The sequence below is a fragment of the Stenella coeruleoalba genome (assembly GCF_951394435.1).
Source record: "Stenella coeruleoalba genome assembly, chromosome: 5".
Classification (NCBI taxonomy): Eukaryota; Metazoa; Chordata; class Mammalia; order Artiodactyla; family Delphinidae; genus Stenella; species Stenella coeruleoalba.
In genome coordinates this window covers 6,784,124-6,801,106 of record NC_137150.1, presented here as the reverse complement: position 1 = coordinate 6,801,106, position 16,983 = coordinate 6,784,124, and the positions used below count along the sequence as shown (strand labels likewise).

Sequence of the window (16,983 nt, the reverse complement as noted above, 5' to 3'; positions counted from 1 at the left end):
AAAAATAAGAGACTGTGATGGGAGAGTAGGGCATATGAACCAGTGATTCCTTCAGGGACAGGAAAACTTGGGCTGATGGAAAGGATTTTGGGTGTGACTGGCATGGAATGCAGAAAGATGTAGAGTCGCACTCAAGAAAACTTGAGGTCAGGGTTAGAAGAGTCACCCAGTAAAACAGAAATTGTTGATCATGGACAGGGCGGTTCCACAACGAGAAGCTGAAAGAGAAGAGACGTGTGAGGATGGGAGACCTATGGGGGTGAGGACTACAGAGAAAACCAAGGTTTGGGAGAGAAATGTCCAACAAGGGCGAGAGTGGTGAAGGCTGGAGAGAAAGATGACCAGGGAGATATGCTACCTCTGATAGTTAAAGAACGGAAGAAAAACACAAGCACTAATCTTATACAAACTTTATTGCTCTTTAAAAATGAATAACTTTAAATTTTACAGAGGTATATACAAATGTAGTCTTCAAACTCTCAGAACTGAACTAATTCCCTCTCACTGAATTAATTTTTTTTTTTAAACTAGTTAAAATTTTACTCTTCAATTAGGAACCTTGGAGAAAAGAAGTCACATCATGATTTAAAGGCAAAGGCAGAGACCTAAAACCAGCTGGTTTTTCCTTGTTAGGCTGGAGCACAGTTTAAGCCAGGCCAGACCCACTCCAGCTCTGGCCAGTCTGCTCTCTACAGCCTGGTCCCAGGTTTGTTTGGTTGCAAACTGGCTTCAGTTCTCTGAAGACCTAGCTTGAGCGAATTCATGGCTTCCTCAAGTTTGAGCATCCCTCACTTCTGTCATTGGTGGTGCCACCGGCCATGGCCTTAGGAATTGATCAAAAATACAAAAAAGCCCTTAGCATTCACACATTTAACATTTGGCGTTTTTGACTAAACAAGTAACTATACTGAAAGGCCATGACACAATAATTTGTGATTTTGCTGAGGTATCCCTATGAACAATGTATGCCTGGAGCTGGGGGTTCAGAGCCAATCACTTACCTGGTCCCTGAGCCTAAGCAACGATCAATTCTCTGATCATGATCTAATACACATTTTATCTGAAAAACCAAATACAACAATAGTATAAGGGATCCACAAACAGCTTAGGGTACATGCTACTGTGAATGACAAGCATTTATTTTGTTCAAATATTGTACAAAGAGTTTCAAAAGATCCTCAGCCTGTCTTCAAAAATCATTCATTCAATCATAGTATTACCTACTTAAGGGAAAAATAAAGATGCCTTACAATTAAAACATCTTAATCTGAAGAAACATTAATTTCCAAATGCTGGTATAAGATACATTTTGACTAAAATTAGGCAGTATAAAAAATCTAAACTATTATAGTGCTTAGGTCCAATTATTTATACCTAAAAGAAAAAATAAACCAAATGTATCAAAGGTTTAAGAAAAACCATCACATCCGAAGCATAGTTTTGAAGAAATGTTCACGATCTAGAGTCCTGTCAAGAGAATATTCTATGGCAGTAGTTCAACCCACTTGAACAGTATCTTACAGATTCTCTCGGCACCACAGAAGAGGGTGTAGGATGAATTTAAACAACATCCAACAAACTCTTCATTGTACTCGCTTCATGCTTTTTTTTTTTTAGAACTGCGTCTGGAATCCTTTTTCTGCTTAAAAATAGGCGAATTCAAGAAACACAAATCTGTAAAAGGGTCCCCTCTTCTCAGTTTCCTGTAAGAGTAAAGAGAACTCGTAGGCATAATTATAAGCATCCCAATACTAACTTACTCTTCAGTATAAATTTACTGTAAAGTATGCCATTGTTAATATTCCCGGTTCAGATTTTCATCAAAATGGTGTATTTCAAATAAGGTCCATAACCTTAATCCCCCCATGTGTATCATTAAAAGTTAGCTCCCACAAGCCAAATACTTACGAAGCGAGCGTGGGTTCCTTATAGTTCACACTGGCTGTGCACCTACGTTTATGCAAAGACACTGGTGGGCTTTCTACATTCTTTTTTGGAGAAAGAGAAAGTTTTCTGGTTTTCACTACAGGATACAAGGGGACATTTGTGATATCCTTCAGGTGAAAATGAGGTGACTGGTGAGTTTCAGGTAGTGCACCTACAGAAAACAAGTTTTATTGAATATGGTTCCAAAAAACAAACAAGCAAACACAGGAACTAAAACTGTACGCAATTACACATCTTAAAAGTATACAAAATCCAGCATTTTATAACACAGATTTTTAAAAACTTGTTCACCATTTTTTCCTCCCAGATAACACTGAAATATTAATTATTGTAGCTGTGAAGAACTGACTAAAACAATAGTTTACTAAAACTTAAAATTCTTAAAAATTAAAGAAAAAATTAAAATTCTTCTAGGATAGCTTGGGCACAATGAATTAGTTTAAACTATGCAATTTCATTTAGTCACACCTTGCTCTTTAGAATCATCCAGGCCTCAATCTCTTTCAATTCCTAAGTTTATCATCAAGTGACTTCTTATTGTCTTATAAAGCCACACAAACTCATTCTATTAAATAAATGAGAATTCTAAATCGTATTCTCTGGGTAAACCAGGAGAAAAGGTGTTCCCTCTAGTAAAGCTAGTCAGCTAAACAGCTACCCAATGTTTTTCCTGTCATAAACATCCAAGTTATTCTACTTGGGGCTACATCTATATTGGGAGACAGCTACCCAGCACACAGGTAAGAACACTATAAGACAAACAAGCTCTTAAAATAGTTTTAAAAAGCAAATCATTTCCCAAGAAAAACTAAATTGTAACTGTAAAATGACTTTATACTTATTAACCATTGTCCAGGGTTATTTGGGATTCAAATATTCTGTCTTTCTTGTCCCTACATAAGCATCTTGTACCATACTAATTATTCCAACTTTTGGTTTGGAAAATATGGTTAAACAACAACATCAGATCAGTTGCTATATTCCGGAATAAAGCTTCTAAAACTTCAAAGCATATACAGATCTTCTGGGGATTTTGTTAGAGAGATACAGATTCTGAATCAAGGATGTGGGGTATGGCCTGAGATTCTGCTTTTCTAAGAAGTTTCCAGGTAATGCTGATGCTGATGGTCTGGGGACCAAATTCTGAGTAACACTATCTTAGAGTGTATTTTTTTTCTTTTAAAAACTTATTATGAAATATTTCAAGTATACACAAAGACGGGGACACCAGTATAATAAGCCCCCAGTTACCCAGCTTCAATAATTATCAATATTTTGCCAATCTTGTTTGATTTACTCTAAAATTATTACAGCATTTTTTTTTTTTTTTTTTGCGGTACGCGGGCCTCTCGCTGTTGTGGCCTCTCCCGTTGCGGAGCACAGGCTCTGGACGTGCAGGCTCAGCGGCCATGGCTCACGGGCCCAGCCGCTCCGCGGCATGTGGGATCTTCCTGGACCAGGGCACGAACCCGTGTCCCACGCATCGGCAGGCGGACTCACAACCACTGCGCCACTAGGGAAGGGAAGCCCTACAGCATATTTTTTTAAAAAGATATTTGCATGCTACCACCACCTAACTGGTTGACCTTGGAAAGTCATTTAGCTTTTTTAGGCTTCGGTTTCCTTATAAACAAGACAAGCATGATCACACCTACATGTCACAGAGTTGTTCTGAGCATCAAATGAACTAGCATGACAATATTTGGGGAATAAAACCTGCCTGTTTATGTTAGTTTCTCCAGACTAAAATTCCCAGATGAGAATCTCTGTGAGCAGGTGCAGACTGTATCATCAACATTTGAAACATGCCTACTTTTTTTTTTTTTTGCGGTACCCGGGCCTCTCACTGTTGTGGCCTCTCCCGTTGCAGAGCACAGGCTCCGGACGCACAGGCTCAGCGGCCATGGCTCACGGGCCCAGTCGCTCCGCAGCACGTGGGATCCTCCCGGACCGGGGCACGAACCCGTGTCCCCTGCATCGGCAGGCGGACTCTCAACCACTGCGCCACCAGGGAAGCCCCCATGCCTACTTTTTGATCTAACCAATAAAAGCAAGATTTTTCTAAGCCACAGTTTTTAGATGTTTTACAAATGTCTTACAAAAGAATACTAAGCCCATCAATTGAGGAAAAGGTTTTCTTGGTCTAATTAGGCCACCTTCACTAAACAGAAAATTATTTTAAATTGTGGTTCCTGTCAAGTTGACTATATAAAGCAAAGCCATTAAAATTACAGGTCACTGGATTCAAGTCTGATTTCATTTTCAATGGGATGTTTCAGGGGAGTGTGTAATAGGCATTTAAATTCAACTTAAACTCCACAAAAGTTTTTTCCTCGCCTTGGAAGCTTTCATTTACTGAAAGTAAAATTGCTTTCTCCATAACAAGTAGTATTTGTTCTTAAAGAGGATTTAAATTAGCTTAAAGCATGTCGAAGCAACACAACTGTGATTTCCACCCCACAGCTCCCCACTATTTAATCTGACTGTAACTTTCCCCAAAGAGACAGATGGTAAGTCTGTAACCTCCTCCAGAGAAACAGATGGTAAGTATAGTATATAAGCACCGGGAGTGATCATTTATCATAAACATTAAAAATGCAGGCAAACAAGTAAATCACTTACTAGGAGGAGGTTTTGTTGGCTCAGAACCCTCTGTCTCCTTTTCACCCCTATGTTTCAGTGCTCTTTTAGATCGAGGCCTGGTGACTGGACTCCTATCCGATTCACTGGTGAGATCTTGACTGTACTTGCACGTGGGCAGATAGAGGTCATCAGAATCATCTCCTGAACCACTTGTTTCACAGATGCTCACTTCAGATTCATTGTTGTTTTCTTCTCTTTTAGAATCATTGCTCATTTTTTGTCGAAAAGGAGTGAGATGAACACCCTCTTGCAAATTAAAATTGTAAGCATCCCTAGAGGTAACAGATTTATCCAACTTTTTTTGGGAAACAGTTTTTTTTTTGCTCCCTTTATATTTTGAGACAGATTTTGGTTTTTTCCTTTTGTTAGCTTTTCTTTTCTCTTCTCTTTTTCTTCCTTGGGCAGCTCTGTGCTTACTTTTAGTTTGGTCTAATTTATACTCTAAAATGTCTTCTTTTGTCTTAGTAGATGGTCCTGGGTGAATTAGCCTTGGTGATAAGTAAATTTGATCCTTGTTCCATTGACAAAAATTTTGTTCTACATTTTCAGGTATGTGCGTGTTTACTGGTGGGTCTACAAATCTAATTCTTTCCAGTTCCAAAAACTGCTCTGACAAATGACTGATTCCAAAATCATCCAAGGCATTGAACTGACATGGATTGTTGACATGTTTCTTTAAACTGCGACGGAGAGATACAGTTCTAGGTAAGACATTATCTGTTGACTTATCTTCACCTGAATCCAAATCGAATCCCAGTCTGTCTTGAGAAATATTAGGTACTGGCTCTGAGAATTTAAAAAAACAAATGAGAAATATAGTTTTACTTTATGGAAATTTAAATTTCAAGAATCTTAGAATTCAAAGTTAAAAATGGAACTAATGAAAATTCATCCTGTAGTTTTCCCACATTTACTATAAATAAATAAAAATCTGGGGAGCATAATATTTACTTCCTTCCGACTGTCTGTACCTATGTATTCCAAGGTCGTTATGAGGGTTAACTGCAGTAACATATGTTAAATGCCTAACACAGAGCGTAACACATAGTAGGCTCAGTAAACTGCAGCCACAGTTATAGGCAAGGTTTCTGACTATAGATTTGGAAAAATAAATGGATGTGTTTTAAAACTCTTGTTATTCTGTGTAAAATAAACAGATATTTGCTTTGAGCAGAATATCAGACGAGAAGATTTAAAAAGGTAAACAAATAAAAATTAGAGAAATTTAATTATGTTACTTGTTCCCAAAGATCTCATCTTGCCTTTAGCAGTATTTTTAGATTTTCATTTGTATTACCTTCTATTTGGAACAATTCTTCTTGTCCTGGAGAGTCAGCGTCCTGAAGAGGAACTTGCCTTAGAAAATACCAATAAAAAACAAAAATTTATTTATTATGTAATAAAAACAAATTTTAAGATTTTCTACAAAGTAAGTTTTTTTCTTTAGTATCATTTCATAATTCCGCTCTAAATCGGTACATCTGTTCTATATCAAAGGAAACCAAAAAACACGTATGCTGATTACGTGGAGGCTGATTTGTTACGACTGACATTCAACTGCCACTGGAGGAACTAATGTATCAAATTGGACAGTTCCTCCTGAAAACGTTCCATAACTCACCATTTCATTTAACTGGAGAAACAGCCAATCAGATCGACTTATAAAATACATCAAAGAAATGCAGTTAGATCCTTCTTTAGGAGCCTGCATTATCACTAGCCGAGCTGTGATTTGTGGGCAGTGAACACTTCTACGGTGCTTACCTACTGACTCCTCTGAAATTAATACTGTTCATTTTCTTTAAAAATTTTGTTCCCCTTTGGTTCATGGAACAAGAAATTTCCATTCTTTATGCTTTAATATGGCTGTTTCATTCTAATTATAATTTTATTCTCTATTTTCTCTAGAGAATTTCCCCCTAAGGACATCAAAACTTAAGTACAAGTTTAGGTAACAGAGTTATGGCAACCAACTAATAACAATTTTAGAAACCTGATAAAAACTCGATTACCTCATCTTGCTTTTTGATCACCACATAAATATTTCGTCACATCTTAACATTCAACTGTTTAAAAACTATTCATGATTAAAATTAATATGGGGATAGGAATCATATTAGTGATTATTTCTGCAAGGAGGGGGCACAGACTCGAAAGGGACATGAGGGAATGGCTTATGGCAGTAGCTCTCACCTGGGGACAGTTAACCTCCCCCTCCCCCCAACACCCCCAGGATATTTGGCAATGTTGAGAGACATTTTGGTTCTTATAACTGTTCGAGGGGGCCTGCTATTGGCCTCTAGTGGGTGGAGACCAGGGATGCTGCTAAACATCCCACAATGCTTGGGACAGCCCCACAAGCAAGAATGATGTAGCCCAAAATGTCAGAGGTGCTTAGACTGAGAAACCCTGGGCCAGAGTGACAGCAATGCTCTGCATCTTAACTCAGGTTTTGGTTCACGGGTGTATACATTAGTCCAATTCACTGAACTGTGTAATTAAGATCTGTGCATTTTACTGTATCTAATTATATCTCAGTAATTCATAAGCAAACAAATAAAGTATACTTAATCCAAGAGAAGAAGGTATATATGGTCTGATGGTATTTAAGAATGAATTGGATTAGCAAGACAGTGTGAAAGCTGTGTTAACTATGATATTTTATTAGATTTCTTTTCTAAACCAGACTATTTGTAGTACTGGCAAAATACCATCATTTGAATAACCAATCCTTAGAATAAAAACATGATACAAGAAAAATAGAACTGAAGGGCATAGTTTAAAAATTCAGGAGAAGCTTTTTATTCCTAGACATCAAAAAAGTAACTAAATAGAAGAAAGCTTTGGCTTGGCTACATAGCACAGAATTTCAACATATAAAATTTCTTAAATACATTCTTAGAGAGAATGTCAGACCCAAATATAAGAGTCAATATAATGTTAATTTCCTTTCATAAATGGAGCACAGAATTAAATACTTCTTGGCATTAATAATCATAATAATGAATTTGATACTAACGGTAAATCCTCCACGAGTAAATTCCTGGAGTTGCTGTCGCTACTGGAGTCCATTCCAGAGGGACATACTTCCCGGTCCTGTCAATGTATTAAAACAAAGAAAACACTGGTACAATGGAAATATTCATAACAAAGTATTCATTTATTCAACAGTACTTATTGACAGTCTGCTATGGTCAGGGACTGTTCTAGGAACTGAATCTATAGCTACAAAATAGATTAAGTACTACTCTTTTAAAGCTTACATGCTAGTGTAGGGAGATGAAATGTAAAGAAGCTGACGGTGATAAATGCAATGAAGGAAATACTCAGGTTGAAATGACAGAGAGTAACTGATGTTGGAGGTCTCTTTTAGATGGGATGACTTTCATCTGAAATCTGAAGAACGCAAAGAGCCAGCCATTGAAGGAGGAAGAAGTGGAAACAGCAGATACAAAAGTCATGATATAGGAAAACCTTGCTGTGCTCAGAAAAGAAAGGCCACTGGGGCTGGAACATAGTCACTGAAAAGACCAGTGAGAGGTGGGCACACAGAGGCCAGATAATGTAGGGCCTTGAGAACCATGAGTTTGGATTTTAGTCTATGTGTGATGGGAAGTCATTTGAATATTAAGCAGGGAAGTAAAATGATCTGAGTTTTAAAGAGATCAGTCTGGCCACTGTGTGAAACATGGATTGAAAAGGGCCAAGGGCACAGGCTGTTAGGAAGTCATCATAGTAAATCAAGCAAGACATATCAGCTTGGACAGGATTCCTATGGCTGTGGAGGTGAAGCCCAGGGGAAGGCTTTGCGATAACAGTGTATTCACATTGAATAGGGGTGGAGGTAGGGACACAGAGTGAGAAGGAAGCTTCTTATGCTTCTGACTTGAGCAAATGGGTGGGTTGCCTTATTGAGCTGAGTAAGACTTACAGAGGGAGGCAGAAGTCCAATGTCTTGGGAAGGGGGAAATAAAGAGTTGTGCTTTGTACGCAATATATTTGAGATCCTTTATAAATATTTAAGTGAATATATCAAGTAGTAACTGTGTGTGTGTGTGTGTGTGTGTGTGTGTGTGTGTGTGTGTGTTTGTGTAGGTCTTGAGCTACAAATTTGGAAGCCACCAGCAGGCAGACAATATTTAAAGCTATGGGAGCAGATGAGATGGGCCTAGGACAACTGATGTTTAAAAGTAAAGAAGCCAGCAGAAGAGATGGACATAGAACAGTCAGAAAGAGTATGATGGTAAGAAAGCTAAGAGATCAAAGTATTTCCAGCAAAGAGTTATCCCTGTACTATGTTTTACTTCAAGGCCAACAAAAAAGAGAAGTGACCCCTGAATTTGGTAACACGGAGGTTTTGGTGACCTTGACACACAGTGACAACAGAATGGTGGGGATGAAAGCCTGGTAAGAGTGAGTTCAAATGTTAGGGGACGCTGAGGAAGGGAAGACAGTAAGTGCTCTGTTCTCTCTGGAAAAGTTCTGCTGTGAATGGAAGCAGAGAGATGAGATGGAGGAATGAGATCAGGAGAGGTTCCATTTATTTTCTTTTCCTCTTAAGATGAGAGATACTGAAGCACATTTGTATGTAGCTAGAACGATTCAGTAGAGGGAGGTAAATGTTGGAGAAGGGTGCAAAGTCCTAGAGGAGATGAAAAGAAGGGAATCTGATGCACAAGGGGAGGGACTGGCCTTGGATAGGAGCAGAGACACTTCTGCCAATGGCACAGGAAGGAAGACAGAGAACACAGTGTAGACACAGGAAGGTGTGTAGATCTCTGTTAGGAAGACGAGTGGCCCAGTCTGATTCCTTAAAAATCATTCCATTTCAGTGCAGTTGTTTTATGAAATTTGATGTACATATAATATGAAGACATTATAATGAACAGGTTAAAACTGTTCATCAGAAACAACTAGAAATTTAATCCTGTTAAAAGTTTTAAATTTATTATCAATATAGCTAATGTTCTAAAGCTAGTATTATTACTGAAGATAAGTAAAGGAGGATATTTAACTACAGAGTGATATAAAAATTATTTAGAAGAGCCATGATAAAACTTAGGGAACAAAATGCTATTAGAAATTACTTTCTGATTAATCCTTACAAGGTAAGTTAATTATTGGCAGGCAAGAAAAACATTCTTTTTTTTTTGTGGTACATGGGCCTCTCACTGTAGTGGCCTCTCCCGTTGCGGAGCACAGGCTCCGGACATGCAGGCTCAGCGGCCATGGCTCACGGGCCCAGCCGCTCCACGGCATGTGGGATCTTCCCGGACCGGGGCACGAACCTGTGTCCCCTGCATTGGCAGGCGGACTCTCAACCACTGCGCCACCAGGGAAGCCCAAGAAAAACATTCTTATTAAAGCATTTTAAGTTCTCCAGCACTGCAAAATTGACTTGATAAACAAGGATGCACACGTATACAATGATGGTTGAGAATGAGTGATACATACAGCGAGTACGTGGCAGAAAACAAACTCTGATGTTTTAAATGCTAGGAATACTTTCACCCAGCAACTAACGATATCTTTTAATAAATATTCAAAAATCACTGATAAATGTCAAAAGGCCTACAATAACAGAATTTTTTCACCACTGTTTTTGTGATTATCTCATTGAGTACTCACTTGACACCACTCTGTGTGATTTCAGCAAAAATTTGGAAAGGGAAAAGGAAGATTCAAATGTCTTTGGAGAAATTTTTTTCCTCACTAGTTGACCAAACAAGGAAAAGAAAAAAAATTAGGAAAGATTATATTCTGAAGGAAAAATATTTCAAATAACCTTTACATGAAGGTAAAAAAAAAAAAAATCATATCTAATCTTTATAGACAATTTTCTATTATATTATGTATGTATATGTTGCTATATGTGTACATGTGTGTATACACACACATGTTCTATATATGTCATACACAGAAAAAATATGGAATTACCTTAGTTGTAGGGAAGCAAGAACTCTTTCACTGACTCTGACTCTCAATGGAGAGGTGACTTAATTCCTTTCTGGAGTCCAGACCCCTACCCTAATCACTAGGCTCTGGCTTCTTCTCCTGCCCTAGGTGCCAACACAACTGTCCTCACTGGTGTGGCAAACAGATGGACACCCAAGTGTTAACACCTGACACTCACCACTGCTCTTTTCTTTCTCTGCCCCATGCAGTTTTCCTGGCAGTGGCCTCTGGGAAAAGGAGAGAAACTGGCTTGTCCTCTCTCTTCTAGGGATTAATGTGTGACGAGACCCAGATAAGACCCTAAATCAAAATTTCTCCCCGTCTCTTATGTTTCGGCTGGCCTTTCTATACATTCCTGGACACAAACTGAATCAGACTGAAAAACAGACGCAAAATGTTCAGGATATTTCTTGTTTGGGAGTTAATATATAGTTGTCCTTATTTAGCCAACTAGTAGGTAAAAATGATTCTCCATAAAGCGCTTAAATACTTCCCATCTCCCCAGTCAACGTAGTCCTTTCAAAACCCCACTGGTGTAGCAAAACTACATAAAAAAGCTAAGATTAATAGCACTGATTAAAACTTTTGGACTAGTCTGCTTCCACAACCACTTTTAGACCTTTGGCTTGGTTGCCCCTACCTTTGACTCACATCGCTGCCATTCAAAGGGTCTGGCCGTGCAAGAGGCTAAACTATTTCTTTTATACATTGTCTTGCTACCTGCTTTCAGAAGCAAGTTATACGAGTATAAGCCTCAATCAGCTACAGGTATATGCTTGAAGCTTTCTTAACTGGCCCACATACAACTGGGCTGCAGCACTGAAGAAAGATGTTCTCATCACTTCACTAATAACAGAGCTATCAGTAATTAATTTAAAAAACAAAATTGATCTAAACTACTAATTCATGGCTTTAACATTTTTCCCAAGAAATTGAGCCTTTGTGATCAAAATACCTGAGCAGGTTCTTCTGTCTGTTTTGAAGTAAGTTTTTCTTTCAGTGTGTACAGCTGACACATGAGGTAGTAACATTCTTTCCTCAGCTGTAAGATGATATCCTGGGCTTCTCTCACTTTGGACTTTTCATTTTCCAAAGCTAAGACTAACATTCTGTTGTTGTCTTGGTAGTTTTTTAGCAGTGTGGAAGTGTTGGCTAAAAGACAATAAAAATTTTTTTATCAGTTATTAAATCTAATCTTAAACAGTGATGTAAAGGACAACATGAAAATTTCTTACTGATTATTTGGCATGGTGCAGCTATCAAAGACTTTCGTTTGCCAATCTCTGCCAAGTTTTTATTCCTTTTCTCTTTCATTCGTTTTTTTATGTCTTCAAGACTATCTTGAAAGGACTTTTTGAGGCATCTTTCCTTGGCCATCTTCTGCCTAGGACTTTAAAACAATGGAAAATATTTAATTTTTCAAGGGGTGATATCAAATATAAAACAAAACTGAAAACACAGGTTATTCATAAAAAACGGATTAGAGACTTTGTAACTAGAATTAGCCCAAAGTAGATAGCCAATCTGGTAATAACCTACATTTGCAGCTTTTAAATTACATTAATATTTGTGGCATAATTTTATCCTCCTCGGGTACTTTATACGGAAGGCTTAATAAATATGGATTTCCAACACAAAGGCTCTATAATATGCCACTTATTTATTCTTTAACAAATACTCATTGGGGGCTTACTATACATTGGGTTGGCCAAAAGGTTCGTTCAGTTTTTTCCATAAGATGGGTCTAGTAGCACTTAGTTGTCTTTAACTTCCTTGGAAACAATTTTGTTAGATCGTTATGTGACAGCTGTCATATCAGCATGCATTAAAAAAAATACATAAAAAAACCATCAAAATTGGTGATTTTTTTTTTTTTTTTTTTGCAGTATGCAGGACTCTCACTGTTGTGGCCTCTCCTGTTGCAGAGCACAGGCTCCGGACGCGCGGGCTCAGCGGCCATGGCTCACAGGCCCAGCCGCTCCGCGGCATGTGGGATCTTCCCGGACCGGGGCATGAACCCGCGTCCCCTACATCGGCAGGTGGACTCTCAACCACTGCGCCACCAGGGAAGCCCATAATTGGAGAATTTTTATGTAGCTATTTTAATACTGAAGATGGAAGAAAAAAAGCAACATTTTCAGCATATTATGCTTTATTATTTCAAGAAAGGTAAAAATGCAACCGAAACTCAAAAAAAGATTTGTGCAGTGTATGGAGAAGGTGCTGTGACTGATTGAACGTGTCAAAAGTGGTTTGCAAAGTTTTCTGCTGGAGATTTCTCACTGGACGATGCTTCACGGTCTGGTAGACCAGTTGAAGTTGATAGCGATCAAATAGAAACAATAATTGAGAACAATCAACGTTATACCACACAGGAGACAGCTGACATATTCAAAATATCCAAATCAAAAGTTGAAAATCATTTGCACCGGCCTGGTTATGTGAATCACTTTGATTCTTGGGTTCCACATAAGTTACGTGAAAAAACCTTCTTGACCGTATTTCCACATGAGATTCTCTACGTAAACGTCACGAAAACATTCCATTTTTAAAACAAACTGTGATGGGCAATGAAAACGGGATACTGTACAACAATGTGGAACAGAAGAGATTGTGGGGCAAGTGAAATGAACCACCACCAACCACACCAAAGGCCAGTCTTCATCCAAAGAAGGTGATGTTGTATATATGGTGGGATTGGAAGGGAGTCCTCTATTATGAGCTCCTTCTGGAAAACCATGATTAATTCCAACAAGTACTGCTCCCAATTAGACCAACTGAAAGCAGCACTCGACGAAAAGTGTCCAGAATTAATGAACAGAAAATGCATAATCTTCCATCAGAATAACGTAAGATCTCATGTTTTTGTTTTTTTTTGGGGGGGTACGCAGGCCTCTCACTGTCGTGGCCTCTCCCGTTGCGGAGCACAGGCTCTGGACACGCAGGCTCAGTGGCCATGGCTCATGGGCCCAGCCGCTCTGCGGCATGTGGGATCTTCCCGGACCCGGGCACAAACCCGCGTCCCCTGCATTGGCAGGCGGACTCTCAACCACTGCACCACCAGGGAAGTCCCCAGATCTCATGTTTCTTTGATGACAAGGCAAAAACTGTTACAGCTTGGTTGGGAAGTTCTGATTCATCCGCTAAATTCACCAGACATTGCAACTTCGGATTTCCATTTATTTCAGTTTTTACAAAATTCTCTTAATGGAAAAAATTTCACTTCCCTGGAAGACTGTAAAATGCACTTGGAACAGATCTTTGCTCAAAAAGATAAGAAGTTTTGGGAAGATGGAATTATGAAGTTGCTTGAAAAATGGCAGAAGGTAGTGGAACAAAAGGGTGAATACGTTGTTCAATAAAGTTCTTGGTGAAAACGAAAAACGTGTCTTTTCTTTTTACTTAAAAAACCGAAGGCACTTTTTGGCCAACCCAATACTAGGCATTAAGGGAAATGCTTAATATATTTTGATGTTATTATTATTTATGTTTCCTATGACAATATTTATGACCAACTTTTAATGTTTATTAGGCTTACAGCATTAGTTCAGAGGCAAACACGTATCTGGGCTTTGCTTTCCAGTTACTTAAGATATGCACACATGCTCAAGAAAGTCAGGTGATCTTGAGAGGTTTAGTTATACTATGGAACACTATATACAATTTTACTAGGCTGTTATAACAATCACAGAGCTAGAAAAAGCAGGAACTGGGGCAGAGGAACATGCCAATTTTCTCATAGTTATTTTTAAAACTTAGAGCATGCATACAGCAGACATTATATAATTATTGTTCTACATACAGTTAAAGTAGCAAAATATGCACTGCCAGGAGACCATACCATTGAGTGTATTAGTACATAAGTATATGTAAATCTTTCAATGCTGCAAATCAGATGGCTTCAGTATTTTGCTACTAAGCATGTCAAACTACTTTTCATGAACCTCTTTTGCCCTAGACTGTACTTTGCAGATATTAAAATTGCAAAAAATAATTCTTGTTTCCTACCACAATCTACGTATACAATTTTCACTGCAAAAGGACACCTTCATCTCCTCTTAGTCAAATATTTTCCTGAATCTTATTTTCTTGAGTGTTTTCTCCAGGCCTTCCTTATTTTCCTCTGGGGTCTTAAATATAGACATTGTAGATTTCATTAAATATTTTCTTTCTGCCAATACAGATACAATATATACTGGGATGCTTCCAGTAGAGCAAGCACAACTATTATTTTTAAACACTAATGTTAAGTAGGTTTTATAAAATACCCTACCACAATGGAGTTTTTGGAGTTCAAACCTGTAGATGTTTGAGAGCCAGGCAGATTATGTAACTGAGCAAGTTGGTTTGGTTATTTTAAAAGCAGAGCTTATATAAAAAACTTTCGTTCTTACATTTAATCAACTTAAAATTACGAAAGAAATATGCCCTATCATTCCCGTCTAGGCTGATGGTCTTAAAAGGGGGTGTGGTGGAGAGAAGGAATGAAAACAGTCACAGCGCGGAGGGCAGTCTCAATCTGTACAGTATTCGGGTAAGGGGCCTAGGTTCAAAAGAACCTAGAATATTTGATCTCCATCATAATTCTTTCATCACTCTTGCTGTAGAACACTGGCCAGTGCCGGCTTTTCCAGGGTAAGAGAAGCAGCAAAAGAAAAGGACGTCAAAGGCATCGCGCCACACAAAAAATAGCTGCCAGTTTGTGTGCCCCCACGTTGAGCCTGGCTTTTAACTACTGTAAACGCTTTACCTTCACATCACTTAAGCCACACAGTTCCGCGAGGCGCGAGGTTCCGGGCCCACTGAACAGAAGAGGAAATAAGAGTATCGCAAAGCGCAGGTCGGGGGGCTGAGCAGAGAGAGGCCCCTGGTCAGGCCGACGCCACAGCCTGAGTTTTTGGCCACCGAACTCAGAACAAAGAGACCCAGAGGGAAGGGGAACAGGGGTCAAGATGCCCCTGTGTCACACCCGAAAAACCTGCAGCCTCCTCTTGAGAAAGCGGGACGGGACGGGGGCTCCCGGAAGAGGCCCGGAGACCCGCCTCCAGCAGGGACGTCCACCACAGTACCTTGGCCACGGCTTCTGCCACAGCTGTCGCCCTCCTCCTCACATTCCAAGGCTCCGCGAGGCTGTGTGGCCGTGCGCGTCCCGAGCTCCGAGCCCCCTTAGCCTCAGGGACCCTCTCTTACCGCCGCTGACCGCTGCAACCACATTCGAAATTCTCCGCCGCGCTCACCCATTGGCTGGCTGGACAAGGTCACGTGACGCCGCGGCGCAGCCCAAGGCGCAGGCAGAGCCCCGCCCCACCGGGCGGCCTCAGGTGACGCAATCCCGCCGAGAATCCGCATCCGGGCATCCGTCGCCCCCTCCCGCGGGGGCGGAGCCAGTTGTCCGGCGCTTTTCGGCTCGGAGTTATTGGTGTTTAGGGGCGGAGCCTCTCCGACACCTTTCAGGGCGGGTATTTTAGGGAGTTCGAAGGATTTCTGTTTCTCTAGTCTTACAGCTGTCCGTCTTCGAGGTTATGTGCAAGGGCTCCCTCTTGTGAGACGAATCTTCTCGGCTGTTTGCCCGCCCAAGCAGTCAACCTGCCGTACGGAGGCGGTTAAAGGGATATTCAAACCAAAATAAGGAGCAGCTTTTGGATTAATGGGATTTTTGTAAGGGAGGTTGCAGATATCTGAAATATTCAGATCCAGGTTCTTTCTCTTTGCCCGACTACCTCTGGCTCTTTTCCCCTCAGGCAGTGACACCAGCATCCATCCAGTTACCTGCCCAGAAGACTGGGGAATCTAACTAATTTTTTATTCTCCCTTAGCTTCTCCACGTCCAGTTACCCAGTCCGGTCACTTCTACTTTCTAAGTATTATTCAGGTACAGACTCCACTAATTTCCATCTTCTGATCCAGGCACCTACCTAATCCCTTTCTACGAAGTGCGTTAGTACCTGCTCTGACTGCAGAGTCCATCCCGTTATACTGTCATAGTGATTTCCCCCAAATGCTGGCTCTGACCTTAAAGAAAATTTAAGCTTTCTTCATGTTAGTGTGACCTTACCACTAACATGTTAATGTTAGTGACTGGTTTGTAGCCCATCAGCTCAAACAAGTAAGTTTAATAATTCTACTACTCTAAAAAAATGGAAGTTTTTAGTAATTAATCACATTAAAAAATGTTAACTCCTTCATTCATGCTTTATGAACTGAGCTGTAACTGCTGAAAGCTGAGCTTCTAACCACTTCTAGTTTGAAGTCTCCTGACTCGCAGTTTGATTTGCCTAATAAGATATTCACATCAAGTAATGCTTTCTGAATTTACTTTTGAGAATGCTTTGTGGGTCCACTGGAATTCTGTGAGCAGGTTCCATATCAGTACCTCTATAACTGGGGACTCAGGGGTGCTGGAAGCGCTGAAAGGCCTTTCTGATTCCTTCTGAGCCA

General features: G+C 39.8%; 1 protein-coding gene across 2 annotated transcripts; it reads right to left on the bottom strand.

Annotated features, from left to right (window-relative positions):
• Nucleotides 1-1,439: 1,439 nt before the first annotated feature.
• Nucleotides 1,440-15,731, bottom strand: SGO1 (shugoshin 1). 2 transcript variants are annotated; one of them, XM_079922411.1, is made up of 8 exons: nt 15,615-15,731; nt 11,781-11,935; nt 11,501-11,697; nt 7,610-7,686; nt 5,888-5,946; nt 4,570-5,376; nt 1,909-2,098; nt 1,440-1,703 (listed from the first exon to the last, which is right to left on the bottom strand). In XM_079922411.1, exons 2-8 carry the CDS (start codon nt 11,920-11,922, stop codon nt 1,598-1,600), a joined length of 1,578 nt encoding a protein of 525 aa, XP_079778537.1. In that variant the 5' UTR covers nt 11,923-11,935; nt 15,615-15,731; the 3' UTR covers nt 1,440-1,597. The 2 variants fall into 2 exon arrangements, with proteins under 2 accessions (XP_079778537.1, XP_079778538.1); XM_079922412.1 differs by having other exon boundaries at nt 5,326-5,376.
• Between the last annotated feature and the right edge of the window lie 1,252 nt (nt 15,732-16,983).

Bases quoted from the DNA above. Each gene is read 5' to 3' on its own strand.
- SGO1 (XM_079922411.1), bottom strand. From the start codon at position 11,922: ATGGCCAAGGAAAGATGCCTCAAAAAGTCCTTTCAAGATAGTCTTGAA. The intron at 11,698-11,780 runs GTAAGAAATTTT...ATTGTCTTTTAG, and splicing joins TGCACCATGCCAAATAATCA to CCAACACTTCCACACTGCTA. The intron at 5,947-7,609 runs GTTAGTATCAAA...GTATTTTCTAAG, and splicing joins TTACTCGTGGAGGATTTACC to GCAAGTTCCTCTTCAGGACG.